The sequence below is a fragment of the Rhamphochromis longiceps genome, linkage group LG5 (genome assembly GCF_057381845.1).
Source record: "Rhamphochromis longiceps isolate RC_006_pf linkage group LG5, R_longiceps_female_GT1.1, whole genome shotgun sequence".
NCBI classification, from domain to species: Eukaryota; Metazoa; Chordata; class Actinopteri; order Cichliformes; family Cichlidae; genus Rhamphochromis; species Rhamphochromis longiceps.
The window spans coordinates 31,437,243-31,462,407 of record NC_140561.1 but is presented as its reverse complement, the minus strand read 5'-3'; the positions used below and the strand labels follow the sequence as shown (position 1 = coordinate 31,462,407).

Sequence of the window (25,165 nt, the reverse complement as noted above, 5' to 3'; positions counted from 1 at the left end):
GCTTGTTTTTTTGCTTTCACTTTGCAATCGCGTGAACTGTGTATAGAGAGCGACATAATTTGAGCACCAATTCCTCTGACATCGTCTTATCAATCGTTAGCTTACTACGCAAACATGACAAGTGAAATCTCCCGCAGCAAGTTTAAACATGTGAGAGGTTGATCGCGCAGAGAATCGCTGAGCGTTATGTGAGTGCGTGTGTAAAAGCAGCAGGATATATATTTTAGTTCTGCTGAGCCAAATAAGACAGGTCAGGGTGAAGAAGTGACAGCCAAAGAAAAGCTTACCACAAAACGGAGAAGTTATGACAAATCAGACTATGAGGCAAAAAGAAAGTGCAGCTTTATGGTTTCATGGACAAAAGAATTTCTGTGGCTGCGATATGACGAGCTAAATAACCAGGGCTGCACATAAGTGGTCTGTGTAAATGACCTCATTAATATTTGGTAAAGTGTTTTGTAAACTTATGAGTGGCTATTATATTGTTGGAGTGAATGCTTTTATTTTGAAAGTCACAGAGCGACAAGGTGCCGTAAATCAAGTGGCATAAACCATATGGCAGAAGCGTGAGTTTTAATGCACAGAGAGAAGGTGTGCTCTATGGTTAATGGACGGGAATGGGAAAAAGAACGGCTATTAAGGTGCAACACTGAGTCGAAAGCAGTTTCTTAGCACCTGGTTGATGAGGGAACAAGGTTTGTAACAAAGTTTGTCCTGTAGATATGTATTTTGTTGTTTTACGGAGCATATAGCTGCTGACCGCTACTAAGCATAAAGGCTAAGTTTTCACCCACTAGAGGGCGCTAACGTACCTCGTCATGTTTAGGCAGCGATGCAACGATTTCCCTGTTATATGCAATAATTTACAAGTTTTAGTGTTATTTGTTATGTAAGGTAAGGAGAATTAATTTGTGATTAATGAATAAGTCAAAAGGTTAAAGGTAACACACTGTTTGATTTACTAATAGTCTTTTATTCTGTATGTTGTAGCTCTTACGGTGTGTTCACATACACGGCTGTTTAATAAAAAGATTGTGAACCATCAGTTTGAGAGACCATCTTTTCAACCGGGGATGCTACAGTCTGCAGGTGCGCATTCGCTGTCAAAATAAAAAACGCGCACAAGATAAGAAGTTGCAACGCGTGTTTGCGTACATAAGATTTTCAGGAGGAGGACAGACATTTGTTTAGAACTCTTAAAGATGTCGAAGAAGCAAGCTCCTTTAAGCAATTACTGTGATGTTCCTCCACCTCCAAAGAAATGTCAGGAGTCCGAACCACAAAAGAAGCGCGTATTCTCGGAAAAGTGGTTGCAGGAGGTGAGCTGGCTTCAAACAAATGAACGCACAGAGATGTGGTCCAGAATGAGCCATGAAAATTTAATAAATGACAAATTAAAAAGGCATGAACATTTTTTTTGTATCGAAAAAATATCGAACCGTGACACCAAAGTATCGAACCGAACCGTTAATTTTGTGTATCGTTGCACCCCTAATAAACATATATAAATAAAACCACTTTTTTTTACATTAGTAATTCCTTTTGTGCATAATTTTATATTATTGTTAATAATAAATTAATTAAAGCAACAAAACAACCCGAAGAGCCGGTTGGGAGCCGACTCTTTTTAGTGAGTCGAGCCGAAAGAGCCGGTTCTCTAAAAAGAGCTGGAAATCTCATCACTAGTTGCTGGAGCAGGAAGACAGTCTTTGACCTCACAAGATCAAGACCTCTACAGACACTGCTCCTTATTTCACACAATCCTTAGTTAGTCTTTGAAATCCTTATTTTTAGTTTAGTTTGGTAATGTTTGCATTTATTGCAAAAATTAATACTGCTTAATCTTGGCAACAACGCTTCTCTGTGGACCTTGGATTATTTTGGACATAAAGAGTCAGTCACTGTCTGTGGCATCAGGTGAATCCAGTCTTTGGGAGAGTCTCTGCTAAAAGAGTTTTGTGACCCAAATTTTTCTCCAAGGTTTAAACAGTGAAGTCAGGTTGATTTCCGTAGACTTTGTTCAGCAAAAGATGAATTCAAAGCCACAGGAAGTCATTCCTGCCTGCGGCCATCAAACTTTATAACTCCTTCTTGTGATACCTGGACTAATTTTACTTTTCTGTACTATCCATGTAGTATTTCTAATATTTAATTCTAATTTAACACATCACTTTGACTGCTTTTATTCATTTTTGTTTTATATATTGAGATTCCTTTTTCTATCTTCTCCCAGGATTATTAAATACCCCTGAGTCTGTGAATGCACCATTACTCCAACCTAGCCCAACCGTTATCTCTAAAACCAAGTGTTGCCTTCAAATAGGCCTTTGAAGGGGCAGGCTAGCCAAACAGTTCCAGCTTTTACAAAGGCAACTCTGATGGACTAAACCTTTGAGACTGTTATGGTCGCAAAAGCACATAAATCTGCGCACACACTGAAATACACACATGCGCACTCAGAGATAAATGCATAAATGCTTTTGCTTCAACGATGACCTCATGTAAACCTCTAATTTGTAGATACTTTCATGCAGGCAGCGATGTGAAATGACACACACTGTATACAGTAGTGAGTAGTAGTTTATCTAAAAGCCACTGAGGTTAAGAAAAGGCAACCAGATGTGGAAAGATGCAAACTCACTCAGGTTTTATGACCCCTGCGGTGCTTTTTATGATCGCCTTCGTGTGATGCATTAAGGGGACATCTGTAAATAAGAGCTCTTACAAAACAGTCTGGTTTTCATCCCCCCCAGCAGGTTCAGGTCTAGTTTTATTTTTAAAAAAACCTGACATTCAAAATCTGACAAAAAATAAAATAAAATAAAATCACAAGTTGACACAGCTTTATTTCAAATTTCAATGGCTTTATTTTATGTGTATAGATTTGTATATATATATATATATATATATTTATATATTAGATATATATATATATCTTTATGTAACAACTTGTACTCAGTTGCTTGATTATCATCTTTTGTTCAGCTTAAGTTCAAACGACATGACACTAAGACCAAGGCATTCCACATGTTCATATTTTACAAAAGAGTAAAGAAAACGTGTGCGCGCGTGTATGTGCATCTGTGTGCACACAGCTGCTGTACACAAACACACACACACACACACGCGTGCACACACACACACACACACACACACACAGACATATATCAGTGTACAGGTGGTGTCGTGGTTCTGTCTGTACAAAGAACTGGAACACAAAAAGCAGATAAAGACGGAGACGAGCGGACAGAGTGAGAGCGCGAGGGAGAGAAACCGGATGAACCACTGGAGGCGAACTGAAGGATTCTGTTGCATAGATTGAAGCAAACAGGAGGAGGGTGTCTGACAGGAACGGACAGGATGGGAGTGAACAACAGGGAAGGTGACACACACACACGCACTGAGGAAACACACCTTTGTCGAGCCAATACATCCACACGAACACACTCACTCAGGGAAGCACAGGACATTTTATTTTGGCTCAAACAACAAACCACCACTGCGGCTCAGAGTCTAGCAGACAGGACCGAAGACACAGAGGTCACGACCTCTGCGTTTCAGCTGATGGAAAGCTAAAGGACCACCAAAGCTGTTACACCTCATTCAAAGGGGGACACCAAATGTTTTGTGCTAAACTCCATGTCTGTCCGTCCAATAAAGTGTCCAGATATTTCACTAAAATGTCACCCTCGTGTTAGCACTGAAGGGAAAGTCAGTGTGAAGGATTTTTCTTTTAGGGAGTCTGATCGCCACTGTGGCCGACCAGATCTGTGGACGCCACGAAGCCAGCCAGGCTCCCTCATCTATCACGGTGTTCCTTTATCCCAGAGGGAGAAGATTCCCTGTCCGAGAATCACGAATGTTTGTGCAGAGATTTCAGTTCTGACAGAGCGTCCAACGGTTACTCCGATATTCTAGTCTGGACCAAAGCAGCCGACCAGATAACCAACACTGGTCAGCTGTGATGATAGAGCACGGTTGAATTTTGGGATTTTTATCTTTGTTTAATCTCGTCGCATCACGTGTTTTTTGTAAAGCACTTTTTAACATTGTTTTGATTCATATTAATTCAACTAAAGCTGAAAAGTATTACAACTTGGATACATAAACAGTGTTTTACAAGAAAGGAAGAAATGCAGTTTGGAACTTGTACATTTCACTACTTTTAGGCATTAATGTCAAGTTTCAAGTTTACTCGATGATGTTGAGAAACAGAACGCTGATAACAGAGTTGCAGACTTAATAAGGATCAAAATAATTAGAGACAAACATTTTATCTTTGCTTGCGCTGGGGGCTGAATTGTGTTCATGACCTCAGTGTTGCTTTAATCCTGTCAGCGACCCTGCTGTCAGATTTCATGCTTCATGCACTTTAACCCAGTCCTTTCCACTGTGATGCTAAATTCTACAGCCTGATAAAAACAAAATAAATAAACATTGAGTCCATAATTGTTTGTATCTAAGCTGCAGCTGTTTATTAATGTAGGCTTGAAGTAAAACGTTCTCTTTTGTGGAAACTGAAGGACTAAAGGATTTATTTTGTGTCTTCAAACAGGAAACGTTATGGCATTTTGCACGCTGCTCGACACAATTAGGTGCCGCTTGAGATTTTAACACTAAAATAGGGAACGTGGCTGTTTTTCTTTGTATTACATGGAGGGTAAATGAAAATGGGGAAACAAGGCAGAGCCCACATTTCACAGCTAAAAAAAACAGTTCAAATCCCTAAATCATATCACATGATGACTCCATTATCCTCCTTTTTCTGTCCAGCGTAGCCTGTAGAGAGATTCAGGAGGATAATGGATCGATGAATGTGATCGGTGGGATGAATGGACGCCCACCTGAACCACATCATGCTGAATGTTTCAGGCCTGTTTAATTGCCATCACCTTCCTCCCTCCTCCTCCTCTTACTGCACACAAGAGGGTGATGAGTTCAGTAGGGTCTGTAAAAGTGAGTGTTTGTGTGATATGAAAGAGAATAAGGAGAGGAGAGACGCGATGAGTGGACTTATGTGTTAAATGAGATGATGAAAAAAAAGACGAACCTTCATCTTTCATCAATCCATCCACCAGAAGTCGCACAGTTTTAATTTCCTCAGTGTTTCACCTCACAGTGCACATACCCGTGTGTGTGTGTAATGCTGCATGTGTTGGGGGCCGCGTAACTGAGATTCATTTAGAAAACAAGTCAACATTTGGGATGTTTCATTCCATACTAAAACATGCAGAACACAGAACATTGAACACATATACTGAACAGTTAGTTTTATCCAAATGCAGTTTCTCTTTTTTCTGTTTGGTTTTTTTTTTATCTTTTTTTTTTTTTTATCTTTTTTTCCCGTACAGAGTGATTTTAGGATACACAGAACACGACGGAAACCAATCGCACCAGGTTGGACATATTGCTTTAAACCACCAAATTTTGTATATATGTCATGCATGCCACATAGATGATATTATGTTTATACAAAAATAACACCAACGCCTATTACTGTGTATCATAGTAATTACAGAAAAAAACTTTCAGTCTTTTTTGCAATGAAGTTCAACTGAGAAACCTTATACATCTATGTATTTATATCTAATACACATATACATACAAATATATATTAGATATAAATACATAGATATACTATATAAATATATAGATATATATGTTAAATGGTTATGACTTTTCCAGCTGTGATATTCCAGTTCGACTGAACCCCCTTTTTTTTCTTTGTTAACGTTTGATGTGGTTGTGAAGGTTCTTTAAAGATTTCCTGTTGTGAAAAAAGGCAGTGCTCTGAAGAAGAAGAAGCAACGCAGTCAAAATGCAACAGTGACCGGATAAGACGCGAGTTCCTTCTCCATACAGAAGTCCTAATGAAGGAAGAAAAAAAAAGAAGATCTGTGGCAAAATGAGATTTTATCTAGTCCAGAAATGAACTTTCGAAAAACTAAATCCAGGTGAGGATTTTCAGTCTGCTGAGTGTCGTGTGGACTGTTTTTTTGTTTGCGACGTGGCTGAAACCAGTAGCACAAACAGGCCGCCGCAGAGTCTCTGATTGCATGGCTCTGCTTGTGCAGCTGGCATGAGACGTGAGGGGCAACCAGTCCAAGCAGTCCAACACATGACCACCGCGGCCACAGTGAGGCGATGGCGAGAGCACGGGTGGGGGTGGGGGAGCACTCTTATCCAGACAGGAGGGAGGAGAAGCGAGGCGAGGGGAGGCGGTGACAAAGTTGTGCAGAAGAAAAAGACGACTTTGGCAGAACATTCTTAAAGCTTTGCTGGGTGATGATTGGCTGATTGCCCCCTCTCCCATTTCCTGTCACCGACACAGACAGCAGGTACACTTCATTCACTTATTTGACAATATTTACACTGTACTGACTCTAAGGAGGAGTGCAGGTGTTGAGCAGTTAGACAAAACAAAGAGGAAACACGTCATCATTTGGAGGGCGTGTCTCGTTTACAGCCAACGGACACGTGTCGGGAAGAGGAAGTGATGTCACCAGCGCTCTTAAGTTCCTTCTCTCTTCCCGGAAACAGTTTCTGAAAGCTGTTAGTCGCATATAAAACGGTGATGACCTCCACAGCTGCAGCTGTGTCCCTCCACAGGCTCCGCCTCCTCCAAGATCTGAATTTCATGACCACAAAAACAAACAAACTGTGGTCCAGGGCCGGATTGAAACTTCTTAGGGTTCTTACAGACAAGTCCCCCTTTACCCCCAATATGTAACCATGCACATTAATGCCTCAAGTAAATTCATAAAGCTCCTGCTGTACCTGGATGTTGTAATAAATATTAACTCTACAAAGTGAAGCCTCACCTTTATCAGTTTAACCAGTGACCGAGTCCTGAACACAAAGCCAAGTCGCTGTGGGCTCAAATACATTCAGTCTAACCTGGTTTGGGCAGAGCGCTAAATTTTAGAGCTAACCAGACCACGCCTTGTGACAATTTTGGACGAGGGCTCAAAGACTTACAGCAACACTAAGATTACCTAAAGCTTGACTTAGAGTACAGCACTGAATCCACACTCCATCCTGATGTGCACGACACAGGATTGGTCTACTCGGTGGTACCAAAGTCTTTCTTGAAGCAACTCACAGAACTCGTTATCCTGCAAGCCCTTACATGGGCATTTATTTTGAAAAAACAGCTTAAAAAGTCATTTTTCAACTTTGCCCCAGAATAAGATTTTCAATAAAGAAGTTAGACTTGTCCCACGATTCTTTCTCTCTCTGTCGCCTGTGTTTGCTGTGCATACACTGTAAAACCCATTGATTAGCACTCTGTTAATGCCTCTGTTGAACCAAATGTAATAGGCTGTGATTGTATCTAGTGCGATCACAATGCTAATGCAATGGCTGGTATTCTGCCAGTGTACATGGCATTTTCTCATTTTTACAGCTCAGTTCCCTTCTTCCTGCTTTAAAGTAAAAGTAACTGTTGTTCAGAGTCCAACGTGAGCAGCTCAGCTAGTAAAAGCAAAGATGGCCGCTCTGGGGTTTGTGGCAATTCAATGCAGAACTTCAAATTAAGCTTAAAGCCTTTGACCTTGAGTCTGGGAGGTCAGAGCTTGCTTTGTGATTTGGTCTGTCTCTGTACTGACTACAACTACATGGAGCTTACTTTCGGAGGTTTTTCTCGCAGAGGGGTTGGGAAGTCAATTTGGACAAAGGTGGGCGTGCCTTCACGGACCACGGCCCCTTCAAAACGGAGGCGGAGCATGACGTGGGACACAGCTTTGATCCTCTTTAAAGTCATCAGCTCCGACACCTGCAAGCTGGAAAACAGCATCAATCCACTCATTCAAAGAAATCAGTCGCTGTAGCTTCAAAGCAGAGAAACAAACAAACCCAGAGGTTGGATAAATAATTATACACTCCCATTTAATGTTTGATACAGTTAGCTGATGCATTTTCTGAACTCTAATGGAGTTGGATAACTGCGAAAAATCACTTAAGGTGTAGTGTGTCACAACATCTCAGGTAAAGTGATTATACTCATGTAAAAGGGGGCTGATGGGACTAGACTGTTCAGATTCCAATTGATTGGGCGACAGGAAGTAAACAAGTCACTGCAGGTTTCTGAGCCCTAACGTCAGGTGACCAAGACGACACACGTGGCAGAAATATTTAGAGAGCTGTAAAAAGACAGAGTCCATGGTAGGTTCATCTCATTCATGTACGGTACTGTCACCAAACTCTTCAGCCTATACATATATATTCATATATCTCCAAAATATTAAAAAGTACTTAATATAAAAATACAGAAGAATTGTAAAAAATGAGCAAAACATTGAATTTTATATGAAAACCATGCAAGAAAGATTCCCCATTTAGTTAAATAGTAACTCTAAGATTCAGGAAAACAAGGGAGTGAAAGGGAAGTGGTCGGATGAGAGAAGCGCAGACGAACTGCCACCGACTCGCTTTTCATGTAAACATTGTAGAGGTCCTTTTAACTTGGTTCGGCAGTGACGACTGAAGATTTTTCTCCTTGTTTTTTTTCTTCTTTTGTTTCTTTTTTGGTCGTGTTTGAAGTAAAAGGGCCAGGGGAGGAGAGAGGGTGTGTGCTGGGACGGGGTTAGAAAGGGTGAGGGGTGAGAAAGTCCAAAGCAAACCTCGATAACAATGAGATTTAAAAAAAAAAAATCAATACAGACAACCTATAAAATATGGCTCTGAGTTACATAGAAAAAGCTCATCAGTGGGGAAACCTAGTCATGACAAAAGTTGGAAATATGGCAGTAGTAGCACATTACTTCAATAACGTGTCCTAGTTCAGAGATAGGTTGATGGCTGCTAGTCAGACTAAGAGGGGATTAGACGCACCGCTGCTTCTGATTGGAGGATGAGTCTTTCTTCTTTTAAGACAGTAATCTGCAGACAAGCAGGAAGTACTAAGCGGCAGCAGGAACACAGTGGATTTTAATCTATGGGCTGACTGGTGACATCATCAGTCTCCCGTAAACCTCAGCATGGCCGCCACACTGATGCCTGCCAATCAGACACAGCAGAGAAGAGAGCAATGATGTTGATGGTGAAGATCAAACATCTTCTCCGCTCCTGGCTGTGTGATGTCACTGACAGCTGATTTAAGTTTATGTTATAAAGTTATAAAGTCTGAGAAAGGAGCTAAGATTTGTCTTAAACACAGGCAGACGGTCCAGACGCTGTTTAAAGCTCCATTTACTTCCTGTCTTTGCCCCAAAAACAGACTTGTCAGCGGTGCAGTCGTTTTCTGTTTAACACGCGTTTAAACTCACTTCTTTTACCAGCGCCACAGTCAGACTGCAAAAATGTGAGTGACACCAACAGATGTGAGCTGCCCGTAGGCTTAAAATGCTTCAGATTCACTGATAGCAAAACTAAACTTTGTGGCAAGCCTACATTCTGTATCGACCTGTATCCCCATGTGATGTCTGTGTTGTGTGTGTAAGGTCGGGGGGGGGGGGTCCCATTTCACTGCAGGGCAACCTGCACGTGGCGAATAAAGCCTTGATTGATTGATTGATTGATTGACATTCATGGGTCCAGACATGAAGCACTAAGAGTACAATCTGACCTCTGACAGAGACGATCTTTAAGAAATGGGTAGAAGACTAAATAAGATTTGAAATGCTTTACCTAAACTTTTCCTTGAACAAACTAAAAGGTTAATACTCCTTCATCCTCTGAAGGAAATGTTTACTCTTTAAGCAAATACCCTAAGAAGTTAGTTGTGATCAATTGTAACTTGCTGATGGTGGGCGGGTTTTGTCTAATACGAGCCTGTCGGAGTGTAGAGTGAGGAGACACAAACGAGAGTTACAGTTTTCACACCTATCGGTATGCAAACATCTGCTTGGGAGTGACATAAATTTGGTCAGCAAAGGGTCACGTCCCTGTGCCCGGTGTATCGAGAGGACAACCGTGATTCCTCTCAGAGGAAGAGCACCGACTTAACCTCGGTGTCCAGGTGCGAGTATTACAAGACCAGAGATGAGAATGCATGTGTTTTAGTCTGTCTCTATCCATGTATTACTATTTTGATTGTATTCAACCTCTCCTAGCTGAAAGCATCTCTGTGCACAGCTGCCGACATGAGATTGGAGTGGGCCGGTCGCAGCCACGTGGCGAGCGAGCGACACGGTGGGGGTCGAGCAGTGGAAAAAACAGGCTGCAGCTTTTGTTTGTTGTCGTTGGCCCTCGGGGCTTTCCGTGTGTGTGGCGACCTCATCTTACCAGCGATACCTGTGTTGTGACAACACCGAGACAGACATTGGATTTCAGGGCTTTGTGACTTCGCATTACCCCGATACCGAAACTTTTATTGCACTCGCCTACTCTGAAACACACGCGGACGCCGGGGTATCGATTGTGTTAAACACCCTGATGGTTTCCTCTGCCAGAATATCGATGAGGCTGCCGTGGTAACAGGAGGTTCAGTCCTACAGACAGGAAGCTCATGGAGCTCTGAACAGACGCTGCTGCAGACGCACAAAGTTGAAACAGAATCCCGAATATTCATTCCTACTGTACGTTATCATGCGACTCAACACGAATTAAACAAAAACATGCATCCTACTAGAGACGGAAAACATGAACCACACTCCCGTTTCCTATCCTCACAGGGGACAAACTGGGGGAGGGGCAGAGAGAACCAGAACCCTGACTGGATGAGATGAGGTCAGAACCCCCACTGAGCACAAAGCGAGCCCCCTCCAGACGCTGCCGTCTTCAGTATTTTTGGGTAGTAAACATTCTGTTCTTCCACATGCAACACAGCAGCTAAAAAAAAAAAAAAAAGCAACACATACAGACACGATAAAGGGAAAAACATTATTTTAACCTTGAAAGCTGTAGTGTCACACTCACAAGACATTCTCAGGAGTCTGAATCAACCATCGATTGACATTCGTTAGAAGGTTTCAAAAAGAAATCAAGATCAAGGTCTAAAAAAACAAACAAAACAAAACAAAAAACAACAATAATAATAATAAGGTTACATTTTTGCATTTGCCTAAAAATCTTCTGATCAACAAACCCGGCTTATAGCTGTGTAGAAGAGCGGAAGCGTATGTACATCTGATTCACTGCACTCTTTGAAAAGTTCGGTGCCGTTTGAGAACGCAGGAATGAAGCGAGTACAGAACACAACATGCTGCTGCTGCTGCGAGTCCTGCAAGGATCGAATCCAATAAAGTTTAAAAGCTTTTCAAAAAGAATGTCAAGTTAAAAAAAACAAAAAAAGGAAGAAAAAAAACAAAACATGAATGGACTAGAAGAGGCCTTCCACTGTGGAGACTCTATCAGACTTACAGGCAGAACGACGCCACAGTCAGTATGAAAAACACAACGTGGCAGGAATGACTGGGGGGGGGGGTGGAGACGATGTGAAGCATGTGTGTGTGCAGAATGAGTCATGACTCCCTTCCTCGGTGTGACAGTTCGGTTGGTGGGGTGACAGATGATGCTGATGAAGAGGAGAGAGGAGGAACTCAGATGGATTAATCGAGGTTGAGGGGGAAGGTGGTGGGCAAGTCTTCTCCTCCCCGGATCAATGATGAGGAGCTGGGGAGGGGGTCGATTTCGTCTCCAGTCTCCTTAATGGTGGGGATGCGAGCCTCCTCCTCCTCGGACAAGGGCACGAACTCAGGATGGGCCATGAAGTTGTGGATGGAGCTACGGGACTCTGGGCTCTCCAGCCCCGCGTACAGGGAGCTACGGAACGCATTCACCACCTTAATCTGAAACAAAGAGAGGAAACAAACGTCAGAGGAGGTCTCGTAGGTGGGCAGCCATTTCTACACAAACAAAAACAAAACTGGCAGCAGGGGCTGATGGGACACGTGGCGGTCGTGCGTCTGAATCTGGGCACGGAAATGAGAAAAGAAAAAAAACACAACGAGTGGAACAGCTGAATGAGAACACGGTTGGAAAGCTGAAAATATCCACAAAACATCAACGCAAAAAAGGTCAATGCTGGAGGCAGCTCATAGCAGGAAGTGCATCAAAAAAAAAACACACAACAAAAACAAAAGCATCATCAGGGAGTCACATGTGGAGAAGCACTGAATCACAATCACCACAGTACGCACACCTGCACACAAGCACACAAGCACACACGTCTGCAGAGAGAGTTCGATTGATGCTTTCTCTACATCTATAATTCTGCTTTTTAATATCTGACAGTTAAATATTGATACGATGTGTCCAAAAGTCTGTGGACACCTTAGTTACAGTTAAACTGGGTTCTTAATGTATGAGCACATCGACAAAAGAATGCATCATCACATGTTTTATCTTTCTACACACGAACTTATGCCTAGTTAACTTTTAGCCATCACAGCCGACTTAACCTTAACAAAACCGCCACTGTAACCGTCACTTCACTAACATTCGAAAACCCCATTTAAACCAGCGCAGATCTCACAATTAGCAATGTTAACTAAATTTATCTGATGTGTTCATTTATCCCTGAGCTGGCACTCAGTCATCAAAACTTCCTGACAGAAGACGCTGCATGTTATCAACCCGCTCCCCCACTCGTCTAGCTCCAGATGTCGAAGCTGTATGCGCTCCCATTCAGCCACTGCAGTATTAATGAGGACGGATGCTGGCGCTGGGTGATGAGGCCTGACACACAGTGGGTGTTGTAGTTCTTTCCAGAGTGGATAGATTGGGGCTGGGCTCTGTTCCCCCCCCCCCTTTCTTTTCTACCAAACTGGAAAAATATTTACTAATAATTCTTTTTGTACATTGGGGAATCGTCACATTGTGTCACACTGAAAGAGTAATAGGATTACCTGAAACGTAATACAGACTACAAACATATTTGTTTTCAGATTTTCTCTCACTGGAAAGCAGGGGCTAACACCAGGACAAACGCACTCATACTACATAATACAGTAAAGGGTGTGAATGGTTTTGATTCACCCAGCCTTCGTGATCTCATACCTGATGAGAGATCACCCAAAATGACTCAAAAAACACATGCAAGTCTTTCGTTACATTTGTAAGAGATCAGTCTCTGAGAATGAATTCCTAAACTGAACCTTAAAAAATTTAAGCACAGTATGAAATGCATCTGTGGAGCTATTTGTTTAGACAAAACTCTTATTCTGCTGCCCAGTTTTAGATGACAAGTTTGTTAAATAAAAATTATACTGTAGGGGGAAAAAAAAAGGCATAATCACGAACACAGAAGTGTCTTTATTTGTATGGTGCTTAAATAGCTGATTAAAATTTCAGTTTCAGTAAATTTGTATTATTTTTTAAAGCCATGAACCAATCACAGCGCTTCCCTGCACTGGGCAGCCTGAAATCACAAACCAAAAATATGTTTCCAATCAATAACTAATTAATAAATATGTCCAGTAAGGACAATGAGTGACGGGTGGCGGGGGGGGGGGGGGGGGGGGGGGGGGGGTTCAGGTTCAGGCAATACAGCATCGCCTCGCATGATTATAGTCCCAAAACGGAAAAGCCTGGATCGGATTTGTCTTCTTTGTCTACAAAGAAGGTTTAATTAGCAGGAATGTCCCACAATGTAACAGTGACAGCAACAGTGGCCTAAAAACCCCCAAACATTTTCTTCTGAGAGATTCATTGGATGATTTTTAAATTTTAAACTGTGAAAGCAGTGTCCGCATTCCAGGAAAGTGTAATAAAACCATTTTTGCCACTAAAACCAACAATTAATATTAAATTTTATCCTCCCGAGTCGGTTCCTGCGTGTTAAAAGATTTCCCCAGTGGATGAAAGGGTTACTTTGAGTCAAAAAACGGGCTCCGACTGTGGTTTGTAGCCACTCCAGTTCTTGGCCTGATTGTTGGAAGCTGCACCATCTGTAGTTCTCAGCGCTTACCTGGGAAAGTGAAATCTGGAGGCTTGTGACTGGGAGGTCTAATCTGAATCTGGCTAAAATTTAACCTCAATGCATGATCTCGTCTATGCAAATAAGATATAAATACCATAAACTAACTGTCCTGCAGCAAACTGACTTTCTGGGGTCACTGCTGGTTGGAGGGCACGTTTTACCAACTCGGCTATGATGGCGTCAGCGAGAATACCGAAATATTTCAGCCGATCCCCGACCCCAGTAAACACCACACACATAACAAACACAATCTCACTATTAAGCATTTCTAATCACGTTCCGAGTGAGAATCGTTTTGTCCTCGGCCTGCTCTCCTCTCTCGGCCTAAAGTCGTTTTCTGTGTGATGAATCCGCAGAGGCTGCAGCTGATCACACTGATTTATACGCACCAGTAGACACTCTTCATTATAATTAATAACCCTGCAGTTCAAAGCTCTCTATTACTGAACCACAAGAGAGCTGCAGGCTGAGCTCTGCAGCTTAGAGCATGCATGCAACAACCACAAACACTCGTGCATACACAAAGCTCACAAGTTAAAAAGCTCTTGGCTGTTAAACCACGAGGGAGACTTGCTCAGCCTGACAGATTTAACCCTACACAGGATTAACCCATAAAATTATCTCGATGACCAGGATGTTGCCTCAGAGAAATAGAGGGGGGAAAAAAAATCAACAAAGAAAATGGGACGGGGAAATGAGAGCGATTCATCGTCTCTTTCTCTTCTAGTAGGTCACACGTGCCTTTAGTGACTTGTCAGGCACCAAGTCTCATCATGGGTTAATAGATGCATGGTGAGTTTAATTCTTCATGCAGGATGGAAGTGATGGAAGTAATAACAAGAAAAAAAGATGAATATAAAAGCACAGGAAGGTGAAGTGGACAGCACATGGAAGCAGAGAGATGGAAACAGATCAGGTTGTCTGCAGGCTCTCTCAGTACTTTTTTCTCTGGCTTTTACAGTCAAACTGCAGTTCACACTGGTGTCTATTCAAAGCCGTAATGTACATACTGAACACTTTAGAAGGATTTAATAAAACACATTCAGTGTAATTTTTTTCTGTACAATAGAGCTGAAAATGTTTGAATGTTCTAGAAATGCTGAACTGAATGAAAGAAACATCTGAATGCTGCAACAAATCATCTAAAAGAATCTTAAACCTTTGTTTCTCACTCGCACCACTGTTCGAATGAAGCAGGGTAACATGAAGCAAATTAGCAAGTTTTAAAGATGTTCACTTTTTCTCCAAATATGCTTTTTAATATCTTGTGATGTTCAGCTCTTACTATACTCACATCTTCAAACTTGTTTACTTATAGATTTCAGCAGCAGCATCACAGCTTTATTTGCGGTTTTAATTGCAGCGATTGCAAACAGAGCTTTTTCACCTCGCTGCTGGTTTACATTTAAAGCTCTCCACCAAACCTTTGGGGGGCTTTTATTGTAAAGCTGCGGTAGACAATACAACTTAGCCACGAGTGTGATTAGAAGAGCTTTCTAAGCTATGCTCCTTGTGAAGGAAGGAAAGTAGAAAAGAAAGAAAAGTTTCTATTTAGTGAGCAGTTAATAAATAACCTAGACACACTCTTCACATGAAAAATTCCAGATCAGTTCAGGGCGTGCAGACACCCAGTTACGACAGCAGCAGTGCAGTGGCTTCAGTGTCGGTAAGTCATGCAACGTTCAAACAGAGGAAAAAAAAGACAGAGTCCAGCCTGGTGGAGCGTGCTGTTAGCTGGCCTCCAGTCACCGACTCACTGCCTGCAGTGGAGGAGGAAGCAGCAGCAGCGGGGGGCAGAGCCCCACCCGAGTTGGTGAGAGAGGAGGAGGAGCTAAGCCCTATGTGGGTGGGGCTAGAGAGAGTTTTGGCAGCAGTGGCGTCATTGTGCTGGCTGACGACGGACGGCTGGCGGCGCAGGGCACCGGGCACCGCCGCCTGGCTCGTCTGGAAGGTATAGACCACATCCATCTGAAGGAAGGACAGTCACAACACACTGTTAGAGAGCAGAGAGAGCAAGAAGACAGCACAGAGGAACAGACTTCTGCAGAGGTTAGAGACAGTGCAGTCTGACCTTTTAATTCATTCGGACGTAAAGAAGAGGTAGTGCAAGTACAGCGATGAAGACAAGCACATCTGATTAAATTACTCAATTTCAGGGTAGTTTACATTTAGTGTTAGCTGGCAGGAAACAGTGCAATGGCATTAGCTGATAAAATGTTGTGCATCAATCTACGATGAGACTCATCTATGTCATGCTTTGCTGCTAACAGCGTGACTGGGACTGTATCAGTCTGAATATGTCACACATTCAGTGGTAAGATTTTAAATTGTCCTGACAAAAGGGTGACGCTATGTTTTCAATGAAAGTTGGCACAGATTCTGAGCCTTTCCCTCTCATACTGACTTGAATTAATCATCCAACCACAAATATCAAAACTGTAAAAAAAATCATCTGATCAAAACCAACTAATATTTAATTTCATTCATCAAGATCAGTGCCGATGAAATAGACAGATTTTATTAAGTGGATCCTTTCCTTATTTTCTGTCATGTATGTATACACTGATGCTGAAAGGTCATTTTAAACTTTGCAAAGTTTCAAATAATGGATGATTTTGAATTGTGAATCATGGAACGCTTCTCTGTCAGAAGCTGGGTATCTACTGTCCCCACACTGAACAGACTGTATCCAGCATTTAAATTCAACAGTTAGTTTTACTGAAAGAAAGCAAATGGACATTATGGCAGTAAGAAACTTTCTGATTTTTCCATTGAGGTATTTCTTGCATATTTAGTACATTTGTTAAAGAAAAAGCAAAATAAAATATCAAATCTTCCAATGGGATAACCTCTGCAGTCCTTATCTGTGCTGCTGCAATACAGAAAAACTGAGCTACTGACACTTTTAGCAGGTAGAGACACTAGAATATGAAGGAGAAACAAAGATGAGAAAGAGATCAGGACAGAGGAGAAGTTGTAACAGCAAGGAGAAGTTTGAGAGCTGTCATTTAGTGTCAAAATGTGAAAATCCTCTGACAGAACGAAGGGATGAAGAAAGAAATGGAACAGTGAATAAAGAGCTTTTGAATCAGGCTTACGGCACTCTGAGAGAGAGAGAGCTGAGACAGGAGAAAGAGAAATGTGTCATTTGGAATGACTGATAAAGTTTCTGCAGCGAGGTGCTGCATGTAGCAATTATTCCCCCACTGTGTCTGACTGTTGAGGCGTTGAGCGGCACAACACTGCCCACCAGGATTAGAGAGGAAGAGGACAGGAAGAGGAGCGTGGAGAGATAAGAACCTAATTAGCTTGCAGCCTTTCGTCGCCTCCCTCTCCATCATCGCTTCCTCCCATCCTCCCATCCCGAGAGGACAACACTGATATTACAGATACACAGCCCCGAAGAGAAAAAGGAGAGCGTCCTCAGTTCTGTACAGGAGATCCGATGGCAGACAGAGAGAAGTGGAGGAGAAACATCCGCCTTTCACGACACCGATTTACGTGGACCGGGTGAAGATTATCGTAAACCGCACACGTGGATCAGGGTTTTCCGCTCCACCTGAAATCACACTTGCCCTCGCCTGTTCATTTGTACCCGCTCTGAAGCTTTCAATCAGATTATGTGATGAATGAGCATTTTAACCTCTAGACATTTACCAGCTCACCGGTAACACATCGATGGTTAGGGTTTTGTTTTAGCTTCATGCAAAACAGGCACGTTTTAAATGAAGTATCATTTATTAAATTTGATATTACCAGATTTGCCTACAGTTTCTATATGAAACCACCGACTTACTAAATAATTCATTTGTATTCTTACAGTTTTAGTCTGTTTGTGTGATAGATAGTGTATTTTGGATATTTAATAGTCTACTTTCCAGTTTTTTTTCTGAACAGCTGTTGAACACTTTGGCCATCACCTGCTGTTTTAATCAAGGTATAATGTATAACACAATAATAAAAAGGACAAATGATGGAGAAGCACCAGAGCTCTGGATTAAGAAGCTACACTTATTTGTTTTGGTGTTTTATTTGGAAGAGGTCTGGTTTAAAATGAAGTCTTATTTTCTGTCAGTTACAGAATTGAGTGAAGAAGCAGAGAGTCAGTGTTTCTGCAGAGGTCAAACTGAGAAACTCAAGACGACAAACCAGAAAAAATTCGCTATTATTATTCAGACCTGGTTACCCTCTGGCCTCAGTAAGTACAAGCAAGCCCACTGGTAAGAGGAAAACACCTGACCCCGCTGACTCCATGTGTGTGCGCGTGGGAGCGGAGCGATGACTGCTGTTACTGTAAGTGGGCGTTAGCATGGAGGCTAATGAAGCCCACAGAGACTGAATGGAACTGCCCGTGGACATGCTAAAGCTCAGTGAGCTGTCCTGTAGGAGGAGGATAACACAGACAAGTTCCAGCGTACGAAAACAGCGACTACTAAGAACACCAGCTAGATTTCAATCCAAATGCAATGTAGCATGAAGTTAGTTTACTGACATAATAATTCACTAATGACACTTACTCTCCAATTCTGATGGAAGAAAAAGATGATAGCATTCGTGTTTTAAAATCCGGTTTATCTCTTCCTTTGATTAGAGGAGTGTTGACTCTTGTTTTTTCTTTGTCCGTGCTTTTTTTGCTCTCGGTCGCTCTTTTTGTTTACTTTGTGGTTTATTTTGTGACTTTTTTTTCCCTGACCCATGTTATTGGTTTGATTGTGTCTTATTGCTTTCTTTTTAACCCCTCTCTCTTCCTTGCTGTCTGAATTTAGTCGGAATTTCAATCAGTCTTTGCCAGGCTATTGCATTTTCAACTTCCTCTTGTTCCTCAGTCTTCCTTAGATTCACCCCATGTTTTAGATTCAGTGCTTTTTTTGGACTAACCAGCCTAATTGTGCTGCAGGTTTTCTAACTAACTTTCTCTTTACCCTTTCTGCGTGTCTGTCTCCGTGATTCTGTATTTGGGTCAACCTTGCGGTTCTTAGAAGTATTCCTAAAGATTTGCTCACTAAATCTGGCTTTGTTATTATTTAATCAGTAATTTTTTCAAAAAGCGTGACTTTTTTATTTCTTGTGGTTTCCCTCAGGTTACACAGGAATTGAAAGTCCGGATGGAAACAGGTGGATGGAGACACGCTTGCTGACATGACTGATTAATTTACTGACTAATGAAAGTACTCAGGAAGGTTTGTGCCGCTGTAGCAGTCTTTAATTTCTGTTTTTTAATAAAGTGGTTCTGTGCCGAAGCTCTGCAGCAGAGTGTGAAATTGACAGGACAACATCTGCAGTTGAGTGTGTGTGTTTAATCTTCAGTTCAATTCCACACACGCACACAGACACACAGTGTGTGTCACAGAGGTGCCGACATGAAGCTGCAGTCGGAGATACAGCTACGGTAAACTTTTATCGAGAGTTCTGGTTGACTGCACTATGTTGTACAGTATACATATGATAAAGACTCTACAGGCTTCATTTGGTGTCTGATCTGAGATGGCTGCTGACAGAGTTTAGAGGCTCCACATGGAAAGTTTGCAGAGCCAATCAGGCTTTGCGGCACAGCTCCACGCACTCGTTAAATGTAGATACTGTGCTTTCTGTATATATTTTTTCTCCTAAGCAGCGGTCAGCTTGACTTCAAAGATTTTTTTACACCCTCCAGCTGTTAATTTCACCGTAAAGCAGCTTGATGCAGTTTACCACTTACTGCTTTTATCTCAGTAAGAGATGGTAAGGAGATTTCCATGTATCTGAAAAAAGGTCATTTTTTCTTTTCTTGCAACGAGAAGAGAACGTCAATAAGAAAAAAGATGTACTGTACTGTGAGAGCGCAGAAAATGTGTAGAGCATTTTATGTTGAATGAAAGTGAACTTGTCGTTTTGCAACAGAGTCTGGCTGGTCACCAGTGGTGATAAGCCGATGCTTGAGGTGATGCTCTGCTTGAAAAACACAAATGATGTTCGAGAGATCTGAAATAAAAACTTTGGTAAGGAATTTGTTGATTGTGAACCAGATCAAAAATGGACCCGGTTGTTGGATTCCATCGATTGTGATGCATTCAGGTGTCTGCTGGAAAAAATATTTTTATTAAAGTCTCTCTTTGTCATCTTGATGAGAGAATGCCTCTCAAACAACAATTCAGATAAGACAATAGACCAAAAACAAAACAAGCCCTCAGCCGTTGCCATCAAAGGGGGAAACTGATAACAGAAGTAGGTGATAAAGTTAGACATGTCGAGGAGCCGTGGCGAGCATACCTGTGTCTGGATGCGGTTCAGACCTCTGAACCAGAGAATCTGGCCTCTCCTCAGCTCCATCTCGGCGTGGTCGATTTCATCCGTGCCTTCGTTCAGCTCCTCATCGGGAATCTCCTCCTTTGTGATACCGTGACCGGCCTCCTTCAGGAACTTCAGGTGGTGTGTGGGGATGGCCGAGATCAGCTGAGGTTGAGAGAAAACCATCGTCAGCAGATCAGATCTGGTGGTGTTTACGCCAAATCAGCAGATGAAAACAGCTGACAATATCCGATAACATCGATGGTCGAACTGCATTATGGGAAATGTAGGATCTTTTGGAGTGTGACTGATTAAAGTCCACAGAAGTTAATAATTCACGTATTAATATGTGTAGTGTATAATGACTCAAAAATTAAAAAAAGCATGGTGTGCAGGGTGCTTTCCCAATCTAGGACCAAGACTTATGTGAGGTTGTAGGAAGTATTTTGGGTAAAGTTTGGCAAATTTATTTTAAAAAATAAAAAGCTAACAAATGAACTCATTACTTATTAGCGCTTTCATTTTTTTTTTTTTTACTAACAAGCAAAATGTTGCTAAAGCTGCACTGAAGCTTGATTTGACCTCAGTTTTAAAACATAATATACAAAAACTAATGAAGCACAATTAACTTGTAACTTGGTTATGCAATCATTATTTTCCTTCTGCTGGTGAACTATCTGTTCATGGTTGTTAAAAGAGAGCGGAGAGACACCCAGCATCCTGCTGGAGCTGCACATCAGCTTTTTATATCTCCGTCACCCTCCTCTCTCTCCGTTAGAAACAAAACGTGTTTTTACCTCTTAAATAAATCACAGACTTCAGATGACTCTGTTTCTGTCAGCATATTTCTGTCTCTCTGCCCTCCACCTGAACCCAGCAGGCTAGCTATGACTGAACAGTTTTTCTGTGTGTTTGCATGCTAACAGGATCATGCGTGTGATGGCGTGTTCGTGCGCGTCCACAGAGGCGCTGACACGCCGGGTTTGTTTTCCCTCGGCCCTCGTAAACAGGAGTCGCACAGCTTTCATGTGCTGAGCTCATTACCATGGCGATGGTCGTGATGGCAACACCGCAGCAGCGCGAGTGTGACAGGCAACAGTTTTCTGCCATAAACCTCACATATCCACCTCTTCATCAGCTCCTGGGTACACGTTGCTTATTCTCACAGCTCGGGCTGGTGTTTGTTCTGCTCAGCTGTTTGTGCACTTGAGGTTTTCGTCTCACCTGTCCCCACAGCAGCTCTCCCACGCCGATGAAAACGCACCACAGCCACTGGTCGATGGTCAGAGCCGTGCAGGAGAATGGCTTTCCTCCGAACTGAACAATGACGATCTGGGAAGGAAACAAGCAAGCGGCATGTCAGCCGTGTGAACTTTTAGTCGGCAGATCTGGTGGTTTAACAAAGTTATGTTAGACTATTCTATAGTGTGAGATTGGTAATACTTTTACTCATACATTATTCCAATGCTAATGTTAAGGCAAATAAATGAGATGACAGGGTAACAGAGGAAACTCCAATTTCCAGTGTTACAGGTGGGAGAATCAGTGACACCTGCACTGACCACTGGCACCCAAAAGAGACAGAAACGACACAACTTATTATTAGGTACTAAGGTTTTTCGCCATTTGGGCACTACTTTTTAAATAATACCAAGGTGCGATGTTAGTTAAGTTGCCAATAACTTCTCTGTCATTTACTGTAATCATTAGCCAGCTAACTACAGAATCAACACGACCACCACCTTTCTATTGACAACCTTTCGACACTTTGTCCCCCACACAGCACAGGCAACTGCTCATCTCGTGATCTTCCACCTGTTTTTGGTCAACATTTTGGATGTGTGATTCATCGTACCACCAGTTCTACTGTTAAGGTCTTAACCTGATGTGCTGATGTCTTCTTACCATTTCTAATTCAGTGAAAAAAAACCATCAGAAGGTTTCAGCTAAACTCTTTTAAATGTAACCAAACTATGTGGAGCAAAAATGCAGCTGCAGCTACTGAGACCATGAATCCATCCAGACTGAGCGGTAACATAACAGGAAAACCTTGGTAGCACTAAAGGATGGTGAAGGTGTTACCTGCAGAGCGAAGGTCCCCAGTACAACGCTGCAGAAGATAGGGTTCCTGTAGACACCTTCGAACACGTTCCTCTCTCCGTGGATCTTCCTGGCATTGATTTCGTTGAAGAGCTGCATCATGACGAACACGTTGAACACGATGGTGTAGTGCTCTGATGGTGGGGAGTGCAAGGGAGCGTTTCGCCCACTGTCGATGTCGAAAAAGTTCTCACCTGATAAAAGATGAAGGAAAATACCCCAAAAATGTATCTCAACTGTTTCGACAATGATTAACAAACATCAGCGTCTTAGTATCAATGCATTACTGCAGAACCAGGTTTACACCCAACTTGGATGGAGTCAGACTCACCAGCGAAGAGCAGGGTAAAGATGATGACGAGCTGGTACACAGCATGGCCAAGTATGTTCTTCATCATGGTCCTGGAGATGAGGGGCTTGTTCCGACCGTAGGGTTTACGTAGCAGCAGAGACTCAGTGGGCGGCTCCGTGGCAAGAGCGAGAGATGCCAGAGTGTCCATGATGAGGTTGACCCAGAGCATCTGGACAGCTTTCAGGGGAGAGTCCTTTTGGAGAAGGAGTAGGAGTTTAATTTACGAGAAGAGAATATAACATCAGGTATATAACAGAATACAAATATGATTCAGCAACCAAACAACAGGGAAACCAGCAGACTCTTTGCAGACCAGCAAAGAGCATTACTCCCAACTACAGCTTTGAAATTCCCACGTTTACAGCATGAGAAACTGTTTTGGTCTAATTTTCCTTATTGTGACAACTGGAATGGTGTGACTGGTTTCAAATTTTGTAAAGGTATCTCGTGATCAAAAGACCCTGTTAAATGCCACCTGCTTGAAAAGATGGACTCAGTTCAGTTGGACTCGAATGTAGTATAAACGTGTATTCATACTAGATGACTGAACTCCAATGCTTTCTCAATGACACAGTAACACACACGGTAAATAACAAACCTATAAAACATGTGAGAGGACAGTGTAACCACTACTGACAGAGGAGCTGAGATGCTGAGAAGAACTGATCATTCAGGGAGCATGCTCTGACACGGTACAGGGCAATGAGTGGCCTGCTGTCTGGAACAAATATGGAATCTCTGAGATTCAAAAAATGTTGCCACTGATACACAAGTTATTGTTTAAGAAGGTTCAGGGACCTCATGGTGGACACATCCCATTTTTCACATGGTGTCTATGGTTATATTTGAACTTCCACATATTGTTAGGATTGCATTGTTAGGAAACAAATATATGGGCATTTTTTATACTGCTGTCACTGTGAGAACCATACTGTAAGAACTGATTTAATCTTAGTGCGTCTAACATCAAATGAGTAATTTAACTGCATAAAAAAATGAGGAAAAAAGTACACACACATTTCAAAGCACTCCCTCCACTTCTAAAACCCAGTTTACGCCTCTGGGTCCTGCCTCTGTTCCTCTGTACACACACCAAACACATAAATCGCCTTTTAATGATCTTTTCCGTGCACTAACAGAGACCGAGCGCCTGATGATCAGTGAGCAAAATCACAGCACAGAGACCACAGACCTGCTGAGTCCCCCGTTATATTTCAGGATTATGATGGTGACGTGTTGCCATGGTTTCAGGCTGAATCTTAGCCTACTTTGTGTTCTTCGCTCTGTAGTCGAGTTAGTTATCTGGTCTTGCCAGCTGTGAGCCTTTCAATTAATACACAGCCCCAAGACTTTCTTCTTTATTGTGTCAGGGGTTCAGCTTTCTGATTACAGGCACATTATGAAACAAAGAAAATGTGACACGGCCAACTCGCCTCCTCGCAGCACTGAGACGGTCACATCGAAATCACAAATTACTCTTTGTTTCTATGGATATTTTATCAAGCGGAGATTTAAAGATGTTTCCACAGCGTGCGACGAGGTACACCAAACACACCAGCCAGCCTCAAAATCGAATCAAAACACGAGTTAATCAAAAGCATAAGTGAAGGCGATGTTTTTACTGTTTTTGAATTTGAGATGAAAACCAGCAACGACACAAACACAATTTCACATGCTGTTTATACGCAAATAGCACACTCATTTAAATAGTTTTACATTCAAAACCTTTTAAAATCTATACATTCAAAAGCATGTGATTCATTGATCACTGATTAGAGATACTGTAGCACAAATGCTAGCAGCTGCTATAGTGAACATACAGTGGCTTACAAAAGTAGTCGGCCCCCTTGAACTTTCCCACATTTTGTCACATTACAGCAACAAACATGAATCAATTTTATTGCAATTCCACGTGAAAGACCAATACAAAGTGGTGCACACAGTGAGAAGTGGAATGAAAATCATACATGATTACAAACATTTTTTACAAATAAATAACTGCAAAGTGGGGTGTGCGTAATTATTCAGCCCCCTTTGGTCTGCGTGCAGTCAGTTGCCCTTAGAAATTTACTTGATGAGTTCTAAGGACTAAATCGAGTGCACCAGTGTGTAATCTAATGTCAGTACAAATACAGCTGCTCTGTGACGGCCTCAGAGGTTGTCTAAGAGAATATTGGGAGCAACAACGCCATGAAGTCCAAAGAACACACCAGACAGGTCAGGGATAAAGTTATTGAGAAATTTAAAGCAGGCTTAGGCTACAAAAAGATTTCCCAAACCGTGAACATCCCACGGAGCACTGTTCAAGCGATCATTCAGAAATGGAAGGAGTATGGCACAACTGTAAACCTACCAAGACAAGGCCGTCCACCTAAACTCACAGGCTGAACAAGGAGAGCGCTGATCAGAAATGCAGCCAAGAGGCGCATGGTGACTCTGGACGAGCTGCAGAGATCTACAGCTCAGGTGGGGGAATCTGTCCATAGGACAACTATTAGTCATGCACTGCACAAAGTTGGCCTTTATGGAAGAGTGGCAAGAAGAAAGCCATTGTTAACAGAAAACCATAAGAAGTTTGCAGTTTG

At 42.2% G+C, this 25,165-nt stretch overlaps 1 protein-coding gene across 5 annotated transcripts in view; it reads right to left on the bottom strand.

Annotated features, from left to right (window-relative positions):
* Positions 1–5,269: 5,269 nt before the first annotated feature.
* The window catches only part of LOC146670329 (plasma membrane calcium-transporting ATPase 1-like), a 134,251-nt gene continuing 114,355 nt past the window's right edge, over positions 5,270–25,165 (bottom strand). For 4 of the 5 annotated variants that reach the window (XM_085407183.1, XM_085407181.1, XM_085407184.1 and 1 more), the window contains 5 exons: positions 22,560–22,773; positions 22,211–22,422; positions 21,353–21,460; positions 20,111–20,293; positions 13,420–15,829 (listed from right to left, as the gene is read on the bottom strand). In XM_085407183.1, coding sequence (XP_085263309.1) covers positions 15,533–15,829; positions 20,111–20,293; positions 21,353–21,460; positions 22,211–22,422; positions 22,560–22,773 — 1,014 coding nt within the window. In that variant the 3' untranslated portion in view covers positions 13,420–15,532. Of the gene's footprint in view, positions 11,730–13,419; positions 15,830–20,110; positions 20,294–21,352; positions 21,461–22,210; positions 22,423–22,559; positions 22,774–25,165 lie in introns of those variants that run through there. The other variant, XM_085407186.1, reaches the window with a different exon arrangement.